This window comes from Ranitomeya variabilis, chromosome 1, assembly GCF_051348905.1.
Source record: "Ranitomeya variabilis isolate aRanVar5 chromosome 1, aRanVar5.hap1, whole genome shotgun sequence".
Classification (NCBI taxonomy): domain Eukaryota; kingdom Metazoa; phylum Chordata; class Amphibia; order Anura; family Dendrobatidae; genus Ranitomeya; species Ranitomeya variabilis.
The window spans coordinates 238723306-238745223 of NC_135232.1; the positions used below are offsets into that span (position 1 = coordinate 238723306).

Consider the following 21918-nt stretch of genomic DNA (forward strand, 5'->3'; position numbering starts at 1 on the left):
GTACCCATCAGCCGACGCTGCTATGGGCTCTACCTCCCTGTTGTGAATTTGCTTTTTGCTCCCTCTAGTGGTTACTAGTTTTTTGACTCTGGTTTTTCTGTCATTCCTTTTATCCGCACCTGGGTCGTTAGTTAGGGGTGTTGCTATATAAGCTCCCTGGACCTTCAGTTCAATGCCTGGCAACGTAGTTATCAGAGCTAGTCTGCTGTGCTCTTGTCTACTGATCCTGGTTCCAGTTATTTCAGCTAAGTCTGCCTTTTGCTTTTTGCTATTTGTTTTGTTTTTGTATTTTTGTCCAGCTTGTTCCAAATCTATATCCTGACCTTTGCTGGAAGCTCTAGGGGGCTGGTGTTCTCCCCCCGGACCGTTAGACGGTTCGGGGGTTCTTGAATTTCCAGTGTGGATTTTGATAGGGTTTTTGTTGACCATATAAGTTACCTTTCTTTATTCTGCTATCAGTAAGCGGGCCTCTCTGTGCTAAACCTGGTTCATTTCTGTGTTTGTCATTTCCTCTTACCTAACCATCATTATTTGTGGGGGGCTTCTATCCAGCTTTGGGGTCCCCTTCTCTGGAGGCAAGAAAGGTCTTTGTTTTCCTCTACTAGGGGTAGCTAGATTCTCCGGCTGGCGCGTGTCATCTAGAATCAACGTAGGAATGATTCCCGGCTACTTCTAGTGTTGGCGTTAGGAGTAGATATATGGTCAACCCAGTTACCACTGCCCTATGAGCTGGATTTTTGTATTCTGCAGACTTCCACGTTCCTCTGAGACCCTCGCCATTGGGGTCATAACAGTTTGCCAGGCCAGTATTAAATGTTTAATGCATTGCAGAAGAGGGATTATAAGAAAGAAGATTCTGAGTTTTTTTTTTTTTTTTTCTCTTCTTCCCCTTTACCTCAGAGTGGCTATGCTTGCTGCAGACATGAATGTCCAGACCTTGATTACAAGTGTGGACCAGCTGGCTACTCGTGTGCAGGGCATACAAGACTATGTTATCAGAAATCCTAGGTCAGAACCTAAAATACCGATTCCTGAACTGTTTTCCGGAGACAGGTTTAAGTTTAGGAATTTCGTGAATAATTGTAAATTGTTTTTGTCCCTGAGACCCTGTTCATCTGGAGATTCTGCTCAGCAAGTAAAGATTGTTATTTCGTTCTTACGGGGCGACCCTCAGGATTGGGCTTTTTCGCTGGCGCCAGGAGATCCGGCATTGGCTGATCTTGATGCGTTTTTTCTGGCGCTCGGTTTACTTTATGAGGAACCCAATCTTGAGATTCAGGCAGAAAAGGCCTTGCTGGCTATGTCTCAGGGGCAGGACGAGGCTGAAGTGTATTGCCAAAAATTTCGGAAATGGTCCGTGCTGACACATTGGAACGAGTGTGCACTGGCCGCTAATTTTAGAAATGGCCTTTCTGAAGCCATTAAGAATGTTATGGTGGGTTTTCCCATTCCCACAGGTCTGAATGATACTATGGCACTGGCTATTCAAATTGACCGGCGGTTGCGGGAGCGCAAAACCGCAAATTCCCTCATGGTGTTGTCTGAACAGACACCTGATTTAATGCAATGTGATAGAATCCTGACTAGAAATGAGCGGAAAATTCATAGACGCCGGAATGGCTTGTGCTACTACTGTGGTGATTCTACACATGTTATCTCAGCATGCTCTAAACGTATAGCTAAGGTTGTTAGTCCTGTCACCGTTGGTAATTTGCAACCTAAATTTATTCTGTCTGTAACTTTGATTTGCTCACTGTCATCTTATCCTGTCATGGCGTTTGTAGATTCAGGTGCTGCCCTGAGTCTCATGGATCTCTCATTTGCTAAGCGCTGTGGTTTTACTCTTGAACCTTTAGAAAATCCTATTCCTCTTAGGGGTATTGATGCTACACCATTGGCAGCAAATAAACCGCAGTATTGGACACAGGTTACCATGTGCATGACTCCTGAACACCGCGAGGTGATACGTTTCCTGGTTTTACATAAAATGCATGATTTGGTTGTTTTAGGGCTGCCATGGTTACAGACCCATAATCCAGTCCTGGACTGGAAGGCTATGTCAGTCTCAAGTTGGGGCTGTCGTGGTATTCATGGGGATTCCCTGCCTGTGTCTATTGCTTCTTCTACGCCTTCGGAAGTTCCGGAGTATTTGTCTGATTATCAGGATGTCTTCAGTGAGTCTGAGTCCAGTGCACTGCCTCCTCATAGGGACTGTGACTGTGCTATAGATTTGATCCCAGGCAGTAAATTTCCTAAGGGAAGACTGTTTAATCTGTCGGTACCTGAACATACCGCTATGCGTTCATATATCAAGGAGTCTCTGGAGAAAGGACATATTCGTCCGTCTTCTTCCCCTCTTGGTGCGGGATTCTTTTTTGTGGCAAAAAAGGACGGATCTTTGAGACCTTGTATTGATTATCGGCTTTTAAATAAGATCACTGTCAAATTTCAGTATCCTTTACCGCTGTTGTCTGACTTGTTTGCCCGGATTAAGGGTGCCAAGTGGTTCACCAAGATAGACCTTCGTGGTGCGTACAACCTTGTGCGCATTAAGCAAGGTGATGAATGGAAAACCGCATTCAATACGCCCGAAGGTCATTTTGAGTACTTGGTGATGCCTTTTGGGCTCTCCAATGCGCCTTCAGTTTTTCAGTCCTTTATGCATGACATTTTCCGGAAGTATCTGGATAAATTTTTGATTGTTTATCTGGATGATATTTTGGTTTTTTCTGATAATTGGGATTCGCATGTGGAGCAGGTCAGGTTGGTCTTTAAAATTTTGCGTGAAAATTCTTTGTTTGTCAAGGGCTCAAAGTGTCTCTTTGGTGTACAGAAGGTTCCCTTTTTGGGGTTCATTTTTTCCCCTTCTGCTGTGGAGATGGACCCAGTCAAGGTCCGAGCTATTCTTGATTGGACTCAGCCCTCGTCAGTTAAGAGTCTTCAGAAGTTCTTGGGCTTCGCTAACTTCTACCGTCGTTTTATCGCTAATTTTTCTAGCATTGTGAAACCTTTGACGGATATGACCAAGAAGGGCTCCGATGTAGCTAACTGGGCTCCTGCTGCCGTGGAGGCTTTCCAGGAGTTGAAACGCCGGTTTACTTCGGCGCCGGTTTTGTGCCAGCCTGACGTCTCACTTCCCTTTCAGGTTGAGGTGGATGCTTCGGAGATTGGGGCAGGGGCCGTTTTGTCGCAGAGAGGCCCTGGTTGCTCTGTTATGAAACCTTGTGCCTTTTTCTCTAGGAAGTTTTCGCCTGCCGAGCGAAATTATGATGTGGGCAATCGGGAGTTGTTGGCCATGAAATGGGCATTTGAGGAGTGGCGTCATTGGCTCGAGGGTGCTAAGCATCGTGTGGTGGTCTTGACTGATCACAAAAATCTGATGTATCTCGAGTCTGCTAAACGCCTTAATCCGAGACAGGCCCGCTGGTCATTGTTTTTCTCCCGCTTTGATTTTGTTGTCTCGTATTTACCAGGTTCAAAGAATGTGAAGGCCGATGCTCTTTCTAGGAGCTTTGTGCCTGATGCTCCTGGAGTCGCTGATCCTGTTGGTATTCTTAAAGATGGAGTTATCTTGTCAGCTATTTCTCCGGATCTGCGACGTGTGTTGCAGAGATTTCAGGCTGATAGGCCTGAGTCTTGTCCACCTGACAGACTGTTTGTCCCGGATAAGTGGACCAGCAGAGTCATTTCCGAGGTTCATTCCTCGGTGTTGGCAGGTCACCCGGGAATTTTTGGCACCAGAGATCTGGTGGCCAGGTCCTTTTGGTGGCCTTCCTTGTCAAGGGATGTGCGGTCATTTGTGCAGTCCTGTGGGACTTGTGCTCGAGCTAAGCCTTGCTGTTCTCGTGCCAGCGGTTTGCTCTTGCCCTTGCCTGTCCCGAAGAGACCTTGGACACATATCTCCATGGATTTCATTTCTGATCTTCCGCTATCTCAGGGCATGTCCGTTATCTGGGTGATATGTGATCGCTTCTCCAAGATGGTCCATTTGGTTCCTTTGCCTAAGCTGCCTTCCTCTTCCGATCTGGTTCCTGTGTTTTTCCAGAACGTGGTTCGTTTGCACGGCATCCCTGAGAATATTGTGTCAGACAGAGGATCCCAGTTCGTTTCCAGGTTCTGGCGATCCTTTTGTAGTAGGATGGGCATTGATTTGTCGTTTTCGTCTGCTTTCCATCCTCAGACTAATGGACAGACGGAGCGAACCAATCAGACTTTGGAGGCTTATTTGAGGTGTTTTGTCTCTGCTGATCAGGACGATTGGGTGACATTCTTGCCGTTGGCTGAGTTTGCCCTTAATAATCGGGCTAGTTCCGCCACCTTGGTTTCGCCTTTTTTCTGCAACTCTGGTTTCCATCCTCGCTTTTCTTCGGGTCATGTGGAGCCTTCTGACTGTCCTGGGGTGGATTCTGTAGTGGATAGGTTGCAGCAGATCTGGAATCATGTGGTGGACAACTTGAAGTTGTCACAGGAGAAGGCTCAGCGCTTTGCCAACCGCCGCCGCGGTGTGGGTCCCCGACTACGCGTTGGGGATTTGGTATGGCTTTCTTCCCGCTTTGTTCCTATGAAGGTCTCCTCTCCCAAATTTAAACCTCGTTTTATTGGGCCTTACAAGATATTGGAAATCCTTAATCCTGTATCTTTTCGTCTGGATCTTCCTGTGTCGTTTGCTATTCACAATGTATTTCATAGGTCCTTGTTGCGGCGGTACATTGTGCCTGTAGTTCCTTCTGCTGAGCCTCCTGCTCCGGTGTTGGTTGAGGGCGAGTTGGAGTACGTGGTGGAGAAGATCTTGGATTCTCGCCTCTCCAGGCGGAGGCTTCAGTACCTGGTCAAGTGGAAGGGCTATGGTCAGGAGGATAATTCCTGGGTGGTCGCCTCTGATGTTCATGCGGCCGATTTAGTTCGTGCCTTTCATGCCGCTCATCCTGATCGCCCTGGTGGTCGTGGTGAGGGTTCGGTGACCCCTCACTAAGGGGGGGGTACTGTTGTGAATTTGCTTTTTGCTCCCTCTAGTGGTTACTAGTTTTTTGACTCTGGTTTTTCTGTCATTCCTTTTATCCGCACCTGGGTCGTTAGTTAGGGGTGTTGCTATATAAGCTCCCTGGACCTTCAGTTCAATGCCTGGCAACGTAGTTATCAGAGCTAGTCTGCTGTGCTCTTGTCTACTGATCCTGGTTCCAGTTATTTCAGCTAAGTCTGCCTTATGCTTTTTGCTATTTGTTTTGTTTTTGTATTTTTGTCCAGCTTGTTCCAAATCTATATCCTGACCTTTGCTGGAAGCTCTAGGGGGCTGGTGTTCTCCCCCCGGACCGTTAGACGGTTCGGGGGTTCTTGAATTTCCAGTGTGGATTTTGATAGGGTTTTTGTTGACCATATAAGTTACCTTTCTTTATTCTGCTATCAGTAAGCGGGCCTCTCTGTGCTAAACCTGGTTCATTTCTGTGTTTGTCATTTCCTCTTACCTAACCGTCATTATTTGTGGGGGGCTTCTATCCAGCTTTGGGGTCCCCTTCTCTGGAGGCAAGAAAGGTCTTTGTTTTCCTCTACTAGGGGTAGCTAGATTCTCCGGCTGGTGCGTGTCATCTAGAATCAACGTAGGAATGATCCCCGGCTACTTCTAGTGTTGGCGTTAGGAGTAGATATATGGTCAACCCAGTTACCACTGCCCTATGAGCTGGATTTTTGTATTCTGCAGACTTCCACGTTCCTCTGAGACCCTCGCCATTGGGGTCATAACACCTCCCCATCCACCCCCATTACCTCAGGAGCAGTGCTACTTATGGGCCATGTCATGGTTCCCAATGGCAAGGGAACGTCAGAGAACATAAATAACAGAACAGCTCTTGGGTGATGGAATCTCGAACTGACCGTGAGCTAAACCTACCACACAACTAACAGTGGCCGGGTGGCGTACCTACGTTTTATCCCTAGACGCCTAGCGCCAGCCGGAGGACTAACTAACCCTAATAGATGAAAAGACAGACCTGGCTTACCTCTAGGGAAATTCCCCCAAAAAGGAGACAGAAGCCCCCCACATATATTGACGGTGAGTTCAGAGGAAAAGACATACGCAGTATGAAGGTAGGTTCAGCAAAGCGAGGTCCGCTTACTAGATAGCAAGAAGATACAATAGGGAACTTCACGGTCAGCTGAAAACCCTATTAAAATACCATCCCGAAATTACTTTAAGACTCATGTGTCAACTCATGACACCGGAGTGGCAATTTCGGCCCACAAGAGCTTCCAGCTACAGAAAAATAACATAACTGTGAACTGGAACAAAAATGCAAACAAACTTAGGACTAAGAGTCCAACTTAGCTGATAGTAGTCTAGAAGCAGGAACATGCAACAGAAAGGCTCTGGTTACATTGATGGCCGGCACTAGAATAACTGAGCAGCAAGGCTAAATAGGATACACCCATATCCAGATGGAAATAGGTGAACAGAGAAAGTGAAGCACACAAGTCCAGTACCACCAGTGACCACCGGGGGAGCCCAAAAACCAAATTCACAACAGGGCCAGTTACCTTCCTCGGTGGCACTGGTCAATTGCATGGCATCACCTTCCTCACAGTTCCCATGTATCTCCCCATTTCCTGTAGCACCGACACTTGCCCCTGCTAGGGGTTCCTCAGCCGTCTCACTCCGCAGAGCGACGTGGCTGAGCACTCCTGTACCTATGGACACATCAACTTTCACAGAAAAATCATTATCAGGTTCAGTTGGCACAGGTACAACATTTTCACCATCAATCCTAGGGAAAAAAGGGTTATCAGATGCATAATTATAAGATAAAGCATAGCCAGGTAACACATGCGATTTCCCATCATCATCATCAGGGTTAACGTTACCATTATTAGCAGATTGGGGAGGGGTGTCAGGGACGTAGTATGCAACCATCCTCCCCAAATCAGTCCCCAACAAAACATCAGTGGGCAAATTATCAGACAGCCCCACTTACTTCACCCCGCTCCCGGCACCCCAATCAATATAAACCCGGACCATTGGCAAGGGACAGCTGATGCCCCCAATCCCAGTGACAGTTAGGGTTTTCCCCGGAATGATTTCTTCAGGGGCCGCCAGTTCGGGTCGGATGAGGGTTCGTTCAGCCCCGGTGTCCTTGAGGCCTGTAGCAACATGGCCTCCCACGGTGATGTGCTGTACGTTGTCTCACACCCTCCCAGCCACACCACCGACCAAAAGAACTGCTGCATTAGGCCCGGGGGCCTTGGATGGGGGTTTCTTCGGCTTGTCTGGGCAGTAGGGACTGATATGACCAGTCCGGTTGCAGACGTAACACTGGCGAGGTTCGGTGGTAGGTCTGATGCTGTTGGCTATGGAGACAGGACTTCTGGGGTGTTGACTGGCAGGGGTACTGGCGTTGGTTGCAGGCTTACCCCCTCTCCAGCTGGTGACTGGCTTCCGCACTTCCGATCTACGGTTGGCCTCATAGGCATCGGCAATCTGCGCTGCTTTCGTCACGTCTTTGGGTTCTCTGTCCATCACGAACTGTCGCACCTCAGCTGGGCAAAGATGTAAGAACTGGTCTTTGATCATCAGGTCTCGCAGCTGTGCAAAGGTGGTTACGGACAGTCCTTGGGTCCACTGGTCAAAGTGGATCCCCAGTCCATGCGCCACATCGCTGTAACTGTCATGTGGGCCACTGTGGAGGAGGTTCCGGAACTTTCTACGGTACACCTCGGGTGTAAGCTGGTACTTGGCTATCAGAGCCTGCTTGATGGCCTCATAGTCACCATCTTGTTCTTGAGGGAGGGCAGCAAACGCCTCCAGAGCTTTGCCTCTCAGCCCTGGTGTCAGGTATCATGCCCATTCTTGTGTAGGCAGCTGGTACTGTCTGCAGGCTTTCTCAAATGCCCGCAAAAAAGTGTCCAAGTCCCCATCCTTTTCCATAACAGGGAAGTGATCGGGCCGGGGCTTCGGTATCTGAGCGCTGCTGGGCTAATGGCCGGACTGGGACGACCCCTGCATTTGCAGTCGGGCTAACTGCAGCTGGTACTCCCGCTCCGCTTGGGCCTCTCGCTCGGCTTGGGCCTCGGCCTCCTGCCGGTATTGCTGAATCAGCTGCCGACGCCCCTCATGGTCGTCAGTGGGGAATTCTTTCAAGGCCGCCAGCAGGTGGGGGTCCAATTCGCCCTGATTGCTAAGAGGGCCAGCATTCAGTGGTTGGACCTCTGCTGCAGCACCATGTTTGCTGGGGCTGGCTTCTGCGGCCACTGGGCTCTGAGAGCGGTCTAGAGCGGCTTCTCATTGCACCAGAACTGCGACCAGTTGGGCTTTGTTTTTGCCTGCAAAGTCAATGTGCTGTGACTTGCATAAGGCAATAAGGGTGTCTCTGGTCTGCTGCTCATAAAAGGTTTCTCCCAGCACAACCATGGTTGCCAAATAAAAGATAGGACAGAAAAACGAAGAGAAAGGAAGGGGATAATTACCAGTACACACAATTGTCTCAGGACTAATAAACACTTAGTTCGTTCTCCAAACTTATTTGCGCAGAGTCCTCGCAAGAACTTTGCAAGTTTTTAGTGAGAGGAATGATTGCTCAAACCAAATCACTAATGCTCTAATATCCCACCGCCTTGCAACCAATTTGTCACAAATCCACACCGCTGCCGCCAATATGTCACGATTCACACTGTGACCGTCACCCCCATGTCACGGGTCGGGGTGACTTTAGGCCAAATGACGGCTATCACATGTGCAGGAGGCTTATCTTAGTTATCCCTCCACTCCACAATGTGATGAAAAAACACAGAAGGCTTTTGACCTCTTAGTTTACAGCAGGGGCTTATTTTAGGTATCCCGCTGCTCTTCAATATACCACGAACTTCAGGGATTTATGTATATCCTGCTTACAGTTCCACTTGAAACTTGCAGCTCTCTGGCGCCCCCCTTACTCTCAGGTCAGATTAGGTACTGCACCTAGGGTAATTAGTCGCCAGAAAGGCTGCCTGCTGTGTACTGGCTATTGGGCATGCTGCAACGAGGCGATATATATACTCCCGCTCAGGCAGGAACAATAATTATCAACGCCGCAGTCGCTACAATGACTCCCAAAGGCCCACACACCGGATGCTGCCACCAGCTTCGATTAAACGGGTCCGAAGCTAACCCAAAACAGTAGCGTAATTCCCTTCAGAAGGCTTAAAGGGAACCTGTCACCACGTTTTTGGAAGATGGGATAAAAATAGCGTTAAATAGGGGCAGAGGTGGGCGTTACATTAGTGTGTGTGTTATGCGTTTATTACCCACCTAAGTTGCCGAAATAACTTTGCAAAGTCTCCGTTTTCGCCTGTCAATCAGGCTGGTCAGGTCGCATGGGCGTTGTCTTCCCCCAGATTTGGCGTAGTTTTCCGTTGGTGGCGTAGTGGTGTGCGCATGCCCAAAGTCCGGAATCCTCTTCCAGGGGATTTAAAATAGCGCGGTGTTCGTTATTGCATTGGTGATCGGTGGGCGCGGCCATCTTCCTTTGGCCGCGCGTGCGCAGAAGCGGCGCTCTGCTGGCCGCGGCTTCAGGAAAATGGCCGCCGCGATATCCATCTGCGCACGCGCGGCATCCCGCGGCCATTTTCCTGAAGCCGCGGCCAGCAGAGCGCCGCTTCTGCGCACGCGCGGCCAAAGGAAGATGGCCGCGCCCACCGATCACCAATGCAATAACGAACACCGCGCTATTTTAAATCCCCTGGAAGAGGATTCCGGACTTTGGGCATGCGCACACCACTACGCCACCAACGGAAAACTACGCCAAATCTGGGTGAAGACACCACGCCCATGTGACCTGACCAGCCTGATTGACAGGCGAAAACGGAGACTTTGCAAAGTTATTTCGGCAACTTAGGTGGGTAATAAACGCATAACACACACACTAATGTAACGCCCACCTCTGCCCCTATTTAACGCTATTTTTATCCCATCTTCCAAAAACGTGGTGACAGGTTCCCTTTAAGGTAAGTTTTAGAACAGGAAGAACGAACTAGTAATTTATATATTTTACTCCGTAAAAGTTTAAGCAGTGTTTATATAAAAATATTACAGGGATGTTACAAAATGAGACAATTGCAAATATGTACAAGGTAATTATAAAACAAACAGGGATTAAATGAGAAATAACACTTACATGTGTTCAGATCATTTGAGGCAACCAGGCTAGTGGGCGGAGTTCCCAAATGTCCCAATTCATCAGGGTTCTGGAGTAAGATCAGGCTCACACAGACTCCAGCAGACAGACTCACCCCAGGCTGGGGTGCCTGGCCGACTTATAGCTCAGCCTGATGACATCACAAAAAGGGTTGGTTTTCCCAGACCCTCCTATCTCTTCAGTTTAACTAAATTCAACCTAAATTTGTCTAATGCCTATAACTCCGCTACAGAACATGTCATAGTCATAACAAACCCAGCATTCATCTCGTATTAACATTGGCATTCTACTGAGATCAAATATGTCCTACTTGTGATGCATAATTACAGAGAAATCCCTACTTTTTACCTGATGGAGTTAGATGCTCATGTTTAGAGTGGCTGACCGAACCGCCGATGAACGTTAACAATATGTATTTTTCCTTTTTCTAGCCTACATCGTTGGCCCAATATCTTACGATATTATGACAAAGAGCCTCATGTTTTAAAAGCGAGATCAGACCAGTTTCTGCTAGCACAACTTTGCCTTGCAGCTATGCCAGTCGTAAATTCCTTTCTTCAATAAAACTCCCCCACATACATTGACAAGGCAAGCTCTTGCCTGAGTTAAAGGGAAGGGGGGTTTTTAGCCCAAAGCCTGGGCTAACAGGAGAAACTAAACTTATATGATATTTCATACCATATCGTGACAGGCACACTCCACAGTTCCTTGTGCCCTTGTCGGTCTGTAGTTGATAAACCTTTTTTTTTCCTCCGTCCCCTATCTGTGCCTCGGTGACTACGCCACACTGAAATGCCGCGGTCTGCGCTGGCAACTCTGAGCATACATCTGCATTACGCTGCACCCGAAACTGAGCCTCTTGTCACTGCGGTCTAGCGAGCACTCTTTCTATTTTATTCTGACCTCCAGCCACATCCTTGGCCAGTGCCAGAGTGTTCCTTGCACGCACGTCTTTGGACACCTCGGCGACTACACATTCCCGGTCTCTCCCAGCGTTCTATTTGCGCATTTCTTATACCCGCGTCTCCCTGTTTGACCCTGAACATGAGCTGTTACAAACTTACCAGGGAACACCTCCAGTTCTCGGGTCCCCACAACCTCTAGGGGGAGCCTATTGGGGTTACACTCTGTCCCTAGGTTGGCAACCCCTATAGCAGGTATCTCACCATCTTTGGGTTCTTCGCCCGAAAAAAACATTTTTCACTTCTCCTGCCAATACCTCTAGGGGGAGTCTATCGGGATTACACTCTGTCCCTAGGTAGGCGACCCCTATGGCAGGTATCTCAACATCTTTGGATTCTGCACCCGGCACAACATTTTCCGTGAGAGGGTTGACCCTGGTCTCTCACAGGGACCAAAACAGGGGCATGTCTCTCCCCAACACAGTCCCATATGGAAGGGTCTTTGCCACTCCCACCACATATTTAAAGTCCCCACATGATATGGAAAATTTAACCTCCACAGTTGGATATTTATGGGCTTTCCCATCAATTCCTATCACCGTCACCTCCCATCCTTTGCCATCCTTTGGGTTTGTCCCCAGTAACAAGTGACTTATGGACCAAAAACACTTTTCTCTCTGAGTCCAGGAGAGCCTCTGTGGCACCCATTCACAAGTACCTGGCACAGTCGCTGTTCACTGCCGGCAGTGCCCGTAGTGGTGGTACAGACTGGCATAGATACATGGCGAGTATCCCTGCAGTCCATGGCTCAGATGTCACAGAACAGTTGTTAGCCCCATGTCTGGGCTTCTGACACTGCCAACACTCAACAACTGCCTTAGAGGAAACGGGAGTTTTATCACCCTCACTTTGGGTTACCCCCACATCACTGGCTTGGACCTGGTTAGCTCCAACAGTGATTTGAGGATTTTTCCTCTGCTCTGGTACAACGTCCTGAGTGGGTTTATACCACTCAATCAATCCTATCAGCAGGTCCAGGTTGCCCAGGTCCCTTTGCCCGACCCAACCCTACATGGCGGCTTGCAGAGCACTCACCAGCCGGTCAAGCACGATTCTCTTCATCATCTCGAATGGGGGAAAAAAACTCAGGCTTTGGGCCATTCCTCACCAACTGCAATAAGTAATTTGCCTGAGACCTGGTAGATCAAGACTCTACAGATAGGACCACTGGTACACCCAATGATCGCCCCTTAACTTTGGGGTCTCTTCATGACTCTGCTGATCGCTCTCAACTTAGGGTCTCCTCTTTACACCGCTGAAGCTCTGATAGCTTCCACTGCAGCGCCTCTTGCTGCTGCTGCAACTGCAGCTCCTGCTGCTGCAGAGCCTCTTGCAGCGACCGCTGAAACTCCAGCGCCTCTTGCTGAAGCCTTTGCTGACTCAGCACAGCCTGCTCCACAGTTCCTCCATTTCTCCATCAGACTTGCCCAATGATCTGCAGCACTCCCTGCTCGCATTCTTTCCACCATATGTAAGGCAGCGGTAGCACCGTACGCAGTGAAGAGGCAGTGACTCACAAAGATCACAAAAACACAAAATGTTCCTTTAGGGTATGTGCACACGTTCAGGATTTTTCGCGATAAAAACGCATAAAAAACGCATACATATGCATCCTATAATTTAGAATGCATTCCGCAATTTTTGTGCACATGATGCATTTTTTTTGCAGAAAAAAACGCATTGCGGTAAAAAAAAGCAGCATGTTCATTATTTTTGTGGATTTTTCGCGTTTTTCCCGCTATTTAATGCATTGTGAAGGCTCCGGAAAAAAACGCGCAAAAAATGAATGCGGATTTCTGGCAGAAATGTCCGGTTTTTGTCAGGAAATTTCTGCAAGAAATTCTAAACGTGTGTAGATACCCTTAATGTGTTACTTCACACAGTACATTTCTCACAAGTGCATAGAATTCATGTTTAGTTCCCAGAAACATTTCATGTTTAGTTCACATAAACATTTCACTACATAATACACGGCATCTTCCAAGACACAGTCCCTACACACGCCGGACTTCTCTTTGCCCAGTTTCCATAGGGCGACTGCAGGTTGTGACCAAATCGCTTACACACACAGCTTCATACTGTATGTTGCAGACACAACACAGGACAGTCCTCTGACTGGTTCCTGTGGGTGTCCTGCACCACTGTATCACAGTCTCTTTACTCACACAGCCGTACACAGTCCAGGATATCCTCAGAATCGCAGCCACGCACCATATCCACCTCTGTTGCAATCATTACACACGCCAGTCCTCCTCCGGGCACAGGACATCCACTTCTGCGAACAGTTACCATGGACGACTTGCATAGCTGTGTACGCTGCGGGTGACAGTCCTATTGGCTTCGTTCGCATGCCGTGCTTTGCAACACCAACTGCTCTGCACAGTAGCAAGCACCAACTCACTCTGGCCCTAACACACCTGAGACTCCTCAAACTCATCAAGACCTCACTAACCCTTTCCTGCAGGGCTTTTAGCACAGAAACCTGTGGCTTTCTGCCACATGGAAAACCCAGACCGGACATAAAACGGACTGCACCACAACAAATTGCAGTCAGTTTCAAAACACACATTCCAGAGGCAGTTTTCCCATACTTTCTGTCTTGGACAACAGCATGTCCAAGACTACACTTATTTTTATTATTTGTAAACTGCATTGCAGTCACGGCTACGCCCGTGACTGCCATGCACACCTATGGATGTCATACGCTCCAATGCGCATTCTGTGGAGAATATACAGCGCCCCCTTGCTGTAACAGTGGTCACTGCCTCACAACACACATGGCGGGGCTGTCACTCCCTGCATATACACATGGCGGAGCTGTCACTCCCTGTATATACACATGGGGGGGGCTGTCACTCCCTGCATATACACATGGCGGAGCTGTCACTCCCTGTATATACACATGGGGGGGCTGTCACTCCCTGTATATACACATGGGGGCTGTCACTCCCTGTACATGCACAAGGGGGGGTGTCACTCCCTGTATATACACATGGGGGCTGTCACTCCCTGTACATGCACAAGGGGGCTGTCACTCCCTGTATATGCACAAGGGAGGGGCTGTCACTCCCTGTATATACACATGGGGGCTGTCACTCCCTGTATATACACAAGGGGGGGCTGTCACTCCCTGTATATACACATGGGGGCTGTCACTCCCTGTATATGCACAAGGGGGGGCTGTCACTCCCTGTATATACACGTGGGGAGCTGTCATTCATTGTATATACACGTAGAGGGCTGTCACTCCTTGCATATACACATGGGGGGCTGTCACACCTTGTATATACACATGGAGGGGCTGTCACTCCCTGTATATACACGTGCGGTGCTGTCACTCCCTGTATAGACACGTGAGGAGCTGACATTCACTGTATATACACGAGGGGGGCTGTCACTCCATTTTATACACACATGGGAGGGCTGTTAATCCCTGTAAATACACATGAGGGTCTGTTACTCCCTGTATATACACGTGGGGGCTGTCACTCCCTGTGTATACATGTGGCGGGGCTGTCACTCCCTGCATATACACATGGCGGGGTTGTCACTCCCTGTATATACACATGGAGGGGGGCTATCACTCCCTGTATATACACATGGGGGCTGTCACTCCCTGCATATGCACAAGGGGGGGGCTGTGACTCCCTGTATATACACATGGGGGGCTGTCACTCCCTGTATATGCACAAGGGGGGGCTGTCACTCCCTGTATATACACATGGGGGGCTGTCACTCCCTGTATGTACACATGGCGGAGCTGTCACTCCCTGTATATACACATGGGGGGCTGTCACTCCCTGTATATACACATGGGGGGCTGTCACTCCCTGTATATACATGTGGGGAGCTGTTATTCATTGTATATACACGTGGAGGGCTGTCACTCCTTGCATATACACATGGGGGGCTGTCACACCTTGTATATACACATGGAGGGGCTGTCACTCCCTGTATACACATGGAGCGCTGCCACTCCCAGTATATACACATTGGGGCTGTCACCTCCTCTATATACACGTGTGGCGCTGTCACTCCCGGTATATACACGTTGGGGGTCTGTCACTCCTTGCATACACACGTGGGGGGCTGTCACTCCCTGTATATACATGTGGGGGGCTGTCACTCCCTGTATGTACACATGGCGGAGCTGTCACTCCCTGTATATACACATGGGGGGCTGTCACTCCCTGTATATACACATGGGGGGCTGTCACTCCCTGTATATACATGTGGGGAGCTGTTATTCATTGTATATACACGTGGAGGGCTGTCACTCCTTGCATATACACATGGGGGGCTGTCACACCTTGTATATACACATGGAGGGGCTGTCACTCCCTGTATACACATGGAGCGCTGCCACTCCCAGTATATACACATTGGGGCTGTCACCTCCTCTATATACACGTGTGGCGCTGTCACTCCCGGTATATACACGTTGGGGGTCTGTCACTCCTTGCATACACACGTGGGGGGCTGTCACTCCCTGTATATACATGTGGGGGGCTGTCACTCCCTGTATACACACACGTGGGGGGCTGACACTCCCTGTATATATACACGTTGGGGGGCTGTCACTCCCTGTATACACACGTGGGGGGCTGTCACTCCCTGTATACACACGTGGGGGGCTCTCACCCCCTGCATACACATGCAGTCTCACAACCAGTCATTTGCAGCACACACTTTTCCTACAGACAGCTGAGAACACGGCCTGCAGCCACTGAGGAACCCGAGCAGTGCGCGCTGTTCCTGTGCGGACACATTTCAGGGGAGGACAGTGTACACAGATAACTGTACCTAGCCTGTGCTCGGCTGCAGGTAATCGCTTTTGCCCCACACTCCGCCCCCGGCTCCTGATGCCGCAGATCCGGGTGTCCATCTGTGACAGGAGCCGCACAGCCGTGGAGGAGGCAGGGACGCGGGGGGTGTGAGCTGTCAGCCATGAGAATCCTGTTTCTGGCCCCTCTGAGAGCAAATACAGGGAATTCTACCACCGCCGACAGGATCAAGTGAGTGACCGCTCTGCCCAGCATCCAAGTGGTGACAGTCATATCTAGTGCTGAGTACTGCAGAGTATAGTGGGGTCTCACCTGTGCAGTGCTGGTGTATGGCTGCAGAGTATAGTGGGGTCTCACCTGTGCAGTGCTGGTGTATGGCTGCAGAGTATAGTGGGGTCTCACCTGTGCAGTGCTGGTGTATGGCTGCAGAGTATAGTGGGGTCTCACCTGTGCAGTGCTGGTGTATGGCTGCAGAGTATAGTGGGGTCTCACCTGTGCAGTGCTGGTGTATGGCTGCAGAGTATAGTGGGGTCTCACCTGTGCAGTGCTGATGTATGACTGCAGAGTATAGCGGGGTCTCACCTGTGCAGTGCTGGTGTATGGCTGCAGAGTATAGTGGGGTCTCACCTGTGCAGTGCTGGTGTATGGCTGCAGAGTATAGTGGGGTCTCACCTGTGCAGTGCTGGTGTATGACTGCAGAGTATAGTGGGGTCTCACCTGTGCAGTACTGGTGTATGGCTGCAGAGTATAGTGGGGTCTCACCTGTGCAGTGCTGGTGTATGACTGCAGAGTATAGTGTGGTCTCACCTGTGCAGTGCTGGTGTATGACTGCAGACTATAGTGGGGTCTCACCTGTGCAGTGCTGGTGTATGACTGCAGAGTATAGTGGGGTCTCACTGGTGCAGTGCTGGTGTATGGCTGCAGAGTATAGTGGGGTCTCACCTGTGCAGTGCTGGTGTATGACTGCAGACTATAGTGGGGTCTCACCTGTGCAGTGCTGGTGTATGACTGCAGAGTATAGTGGGGTCTCACTGGTGCAGTGCTGGTGTATGGCTGCAGAGTATAGTGGGGTCTCACCTGTGCAGTGCTGGTGTATGACTGCAGACTATAGTGGGGTCTCACCGGTGCAGTGCTGGTGTATGACTGCAGAGTATAGTGGGGTCTCACTGGTGCAGTGCTGGTGTATGGCTGCAGAGTATAGTGGGGTCTCACCTGTGCAGTGCTGGTGTATGACTGCAGAGTATAGCGGGGGTCTCACCTGTGCAGTGCTGGTGTATGACTGCAGAGTATAGTGGGGTCTCACCTGTGCAGTGCTGGTGTATGACTGCAGAGTACAGTGGGGTCTCACCTGTGCAGTGCTGGTGTATGACTGCAGAGTATAGTGGGGTCTCACCTGTGCAGTGCTGGTGTATGACTGCAGACTATAGTGGGGTCTCACCTGTGCAGTGCTGGTGTATGACTGCAGACTATAGTGGGGTCTCACCTGTGCAGTGCTGGTGTATGACTGCAGACTATAGTGGGGTCTCACCTGTGCAGTGCTGATGTATGACTGCAGAGTATAGCGGGGTCTCACCTGTGCAGTGCTGGTGTATGGCTGCAGAGTATAGTGGGGTCTCACCGGTGCAGTGCTGGTGTGTATGACTGCAGAGTATAGTGGGGTCTCACCTGTGCAGTGCTGGTGTATGACTGCAGAGTACAGTGAGGTCTCGCCTGTGCAATGCTGGTGTATGACTGCAGAGTATACTGGGGTCTTTGTGATTTGGCCTCTGCATGCCACTTTATTTTATTTAAAATGAAACAACTGAGATACAATTGAAGGTGTAGACTTTATGGTTTAATTAAAATGGTTGAACAAAAATATCCTGTGAAAAGTTTATGAATGAGAAGCATTTTTCTACAAAGCCTCCTTATCAGGGGCTCAAAATAAGTGGACAAATTAACTTTATCTATATATATATATATATGAGGCATCGTGATTACTCGCTAATTCCGTTCCCTGCACAGTAGCTTCGCTCCTACACATTACCACACACAATCCCGCCCCCCCACCCCATTACCACACACAATCCCGCCCCCCCACCCCATTACCACACACAATCCCGCCCCCCCACCCCATTACCACACACAATCCCGCCCCCCCACCCCATTACCACACACAATCCCGCCCCCCCACCCCATTACCACACACAATCCCGCCCCCCCACCCCATTACCACACACAATCCCGCCCCCCCACCCCATTACCACACACAATCCCGCCCCCCCACCCCATTACCACACACAATCCCGCCCCCCCACCCCATTACCACACACAATCCCACCCCCCCACCCCATTACCACACACAATCCCGCCCCCCACCACATTACCACACATAATCCTGCTCCCCACCACATTACCACACATAATCCCCCCCACCACATTACCACACACAATCCCGCCCCCCACACATCACCACACACAATCCCGCCCCCCACCACATTACCACACACAATCCCGCCCCCCCACCACATTACCACACACAATCCCTCCCCCACCACATTACCACACATAATCCCGCCCCATCACATTACCACACATAATCCCGCCTCCACCACATTACCACACATAATCCCGCCCCCATCACATTACCACACAATCCCGCCCCCACCACATTACTACACATAATCCCGCCCCCATCACATTACCACACATAATCCCGCCCCCACATTAGCACACGAGGCTCTGTACCCACACATTAGCACACGAGGCTCCGTCCCCCCACATTAGCACACGAGGCTCCGTCCCCCCACATTAGCACACGAGGCTCCGTCCCCACACATTAGCACACGAGGCTCCGTCCCCACACATTAGCACACGAGGCTCCGTCCCCACACATTAGCACACGAGGCTCCGTCCCCACACATTAGCACACGAGGCTCCGTCCCCACACATTAGCACACGAGGCTCCGTCCCCACACATTAGCACACGAGGCTCCGTCCCCACACATTAGCACACGAGGCTCCGTCCCCACACATTAGCACACGAGGCTCCGTCCCCACACATTAGCACACGAGGCTCCGTCCCCACACATTAGCACACGAGGCTCCGTCCCCACACATTAGCACACGAGGCTCCGTCCCCACACATTAGCACACGAGGCTCCGTCCCCACACATTAGCACACGAGGCTCCGTCCCCACACATTAGCACACGAGGCTCCGTCCCCACACATTAGCACACGAGGCTCCGTCCCCACACATTAGCACACGAGGCTCCGTCCCCACACATTAGCACACGAGGCTCCGTCCCCACACATTAGCACACGAGGCTCCGTCCCCACACATTAGCACACGAGGCTCCGTCCCCACACATTAGCACACGAGGCTCCGTCCCCACACATTAGCACACGAGGCTCCGTCCCCACACATTAGCACACGAGGCTCCGTCCCCACACATTAGCACACGAGGCTCCGTCCCCACACATTAGCACACGAGGCTCCGTCCCCACACATTAGCACACGAGGCTCCGTCCCCACACATTAGCACACGAGGCTCCGTCCCCACACATTAGCACACGAGGCTCCGTCCCCACACATTAGCACACGAGGCTCCGTCCCCACACATTAGCACACGAGGCTCCGTCCCCACACATTAGCACACGAGGCTCCGTCCCCACACATTAGCACACGAGGCTCCGTCCCCACACATTAGCACACGAGGCTCCGTCCCCACACATTAGCACACGAGGCTCCGTCCCCACACATTAGCACACGAGGCTCCGTCCCCACACATTAGCACACGAGGCTCCGTCCCCACACATTAGCACACGAGGCTCCGTCCCCACACATTAGCACACGAGGCTCCGTCCCCACACATTAGCACACGAGGCTCCGTCCCCACACATTAGCACACGAGGCTCCGTCCCCACACATTAGCACACGAGGCTCCGTCCCCACACATTAGCACACGAGGCTCCGTCCCCACACATTAGCACACGAGGCTCCGTCCCCACACATTAGCACACAAATCCAGTTTGCTTTTGATTTTACACTGTGAATAAAATGTATTAGTATTATTCTGATTTTTAATTATTATTATTATTATTAACTTCATTTTAAGTTAATTTACCACCTGCGTAAGCGCTATTGAATGTTGTCATTATTTACTTTAGTTTAATCGCTAGCAGCGTTAATTAGATAGCAATGAGCGTGCCGAGCATTAGCTTGCTGGAAACAGCTAGTCATAAATAAAATGCCAATTTTTAATACTTTGTAGAGAATCCTTTACAGAGAGTGACTGCCTGAAGTTTGGAAGCCATAGATGTCACCAATGCCCGGTTTCCTCCTTTGTGATGCTTTGCCAGCCCTCTACTGCAGCTGACATCAGTTGTTGCTTGCTTTTTTGCCTTAAACTTTGTCTTAAGCATGTGAAATGCTGCTCAGTGGAGTTGCGATCTGGTGATTGACTTCACCATTGCGGAATATTCCACTTATTTGCCTAAGAAAAAACTCCTGGGTTCCTTTTCAGTGTGTTGTATGTCATTGTCCATCTGTACTGTACAATCCACCTGTTACATTTGGTTGAATGTGAGCAGAATGTTTAGCCCTGTACTCTTCAGAATTCACCCTGCTGCTTCTGTCTTCAGTTATATCATCAATCAGACCCAGTGCCATTTGAAGTCATGCTTGCCCATGCCATCACACTACCTCCACCATATGTTAGAGAGGATGTGCGGTACTTTGGATCATGAGCTGCTCCAAGCCTTCTCCTTAATTTCATCTTCCTTTCACTCTGGTACAAGTTGATATCCTTCATCTGGGCAAAGAACGCTTTCCCAGACCTGTGCTGGCTTCTTTAAGTGTTTTTTGACGGTCTATTCTGACCTTTCTATTTTTAAGGCTGATTTATAGTTTGCTCCTTGTGGTGAACCCTCTTTATTTGCTCTCATGATGTCTTCTCTTTATGGAAGACTTAGATACTGAAACGTCTCTCTACTGTGGATGTCCAGGCTTTTTCGAGTACTTAAGCTCATGTTTGTGGATTTTGTTTTGTATAAGAATGTACCAAACTGTTGATTTAAAACTCCTAATTTTCCCGTCTCCCATGACAGCACACCTGAGAGAGGGGATCCGCCCAGCCAGGACAGGAAACCTACTGAAATAAAAGGGCGGTACCTCTCCCTCGCTTCAGTTGGGTTTCCTGTCCTGATGGGAGCCTTAGTGCTGAAATCACGGCGGTTTTGGAAGACTCACCCACTCCTGTCCGGGCACTGGAAGAACAGGCAGATAGCCTGTATGCCGGCCTTCAGGTGGTGGAAGCGCCGTTCCCAGGTCCTGGGGCCTTCGCGCACGTGCGGGCATAGGGTCGGCGCAATCTGGAGTCCTGTGGCTCTTCTGCGGCTGCCACGCCGCTCTCTTCCCCCTCTGCTGGCTGCCTTCGGCTCTGGGCCTAACTTCCGGGTGCGCGGCGGGCGTCGTGCGCAGGGCACGCTGGGAATGGGCGTGCCCGCGTGATGTCAGTGCTGCGTGCCGGATCCAAGATGGCGGCGCCCATGGACAAACGCTGGCCGGATCACAGTGCTTTTTTGGCGGTTTTCCAGTGGGCGCAGAGGCGGGGGAGGAGCGATTTATGGACCAGATGAGGTGGTGAGCAAAGTGGATCACCCTTTGAAAGGTGGTGAGTCCACGGTGGAAGTGCTCACATATACAGAGCTCCATTATGGAGGATTGTACGGAGCAGCTGCTACAACAGCACGCATTTATGCAGCAGCAAGAGGCTTTACCAGGTGCTATGTCTGGTCACCAGCATACCAAGAGGAATAGCGGCAGTCGCCCGGACCGAAGGTCGCAGGACTCCTCAGCTTCTAGGAGGGACGTTGTCCGCACTCCAGATCAGCCTCAAAATCCGGTACCTTTAAGTGTCAGCGGGTGGTGAGTGATCTTCGTGAATGTCAAATTGGTGGTAATGGGCTACATTTCTCTGCTTACTTGCCAGGCGCTGAGGAAGGCTAGTGCCAAGTCTAAGAACAAAGAATGT

The 21918-nt window shown here is 50.2% G+C and overlaps 1 protein-coding gene across 3 annotated transcripts in view; it reads left to right on the top strand.

The window, feature by feature from the left end:
* The first annotated feature begins 15621 nt into the window (after positions 1–15621).
* Positions 15622–21918, top strand: part of GLT1D1 (glycosyltransferase 1 domain containing 1) — a 189963-nt gene continuing 183666 nt past the window's right edge. For all 3 annotated transcript variants that reach the window (XM_077293272.1, XM_077293273.1, XM_077293275.1), the window contains exon 1: positions 15622–16134. In XM_077293272.1, the coding sequence (XP_077149387.1) occupies positions 16067–16134 (68 nt within the window). In that variant the 5' untranslated portion in view covers positions 15622–16066. The remainder of the gene's footprint in view (positions 16135–21918) is intronic.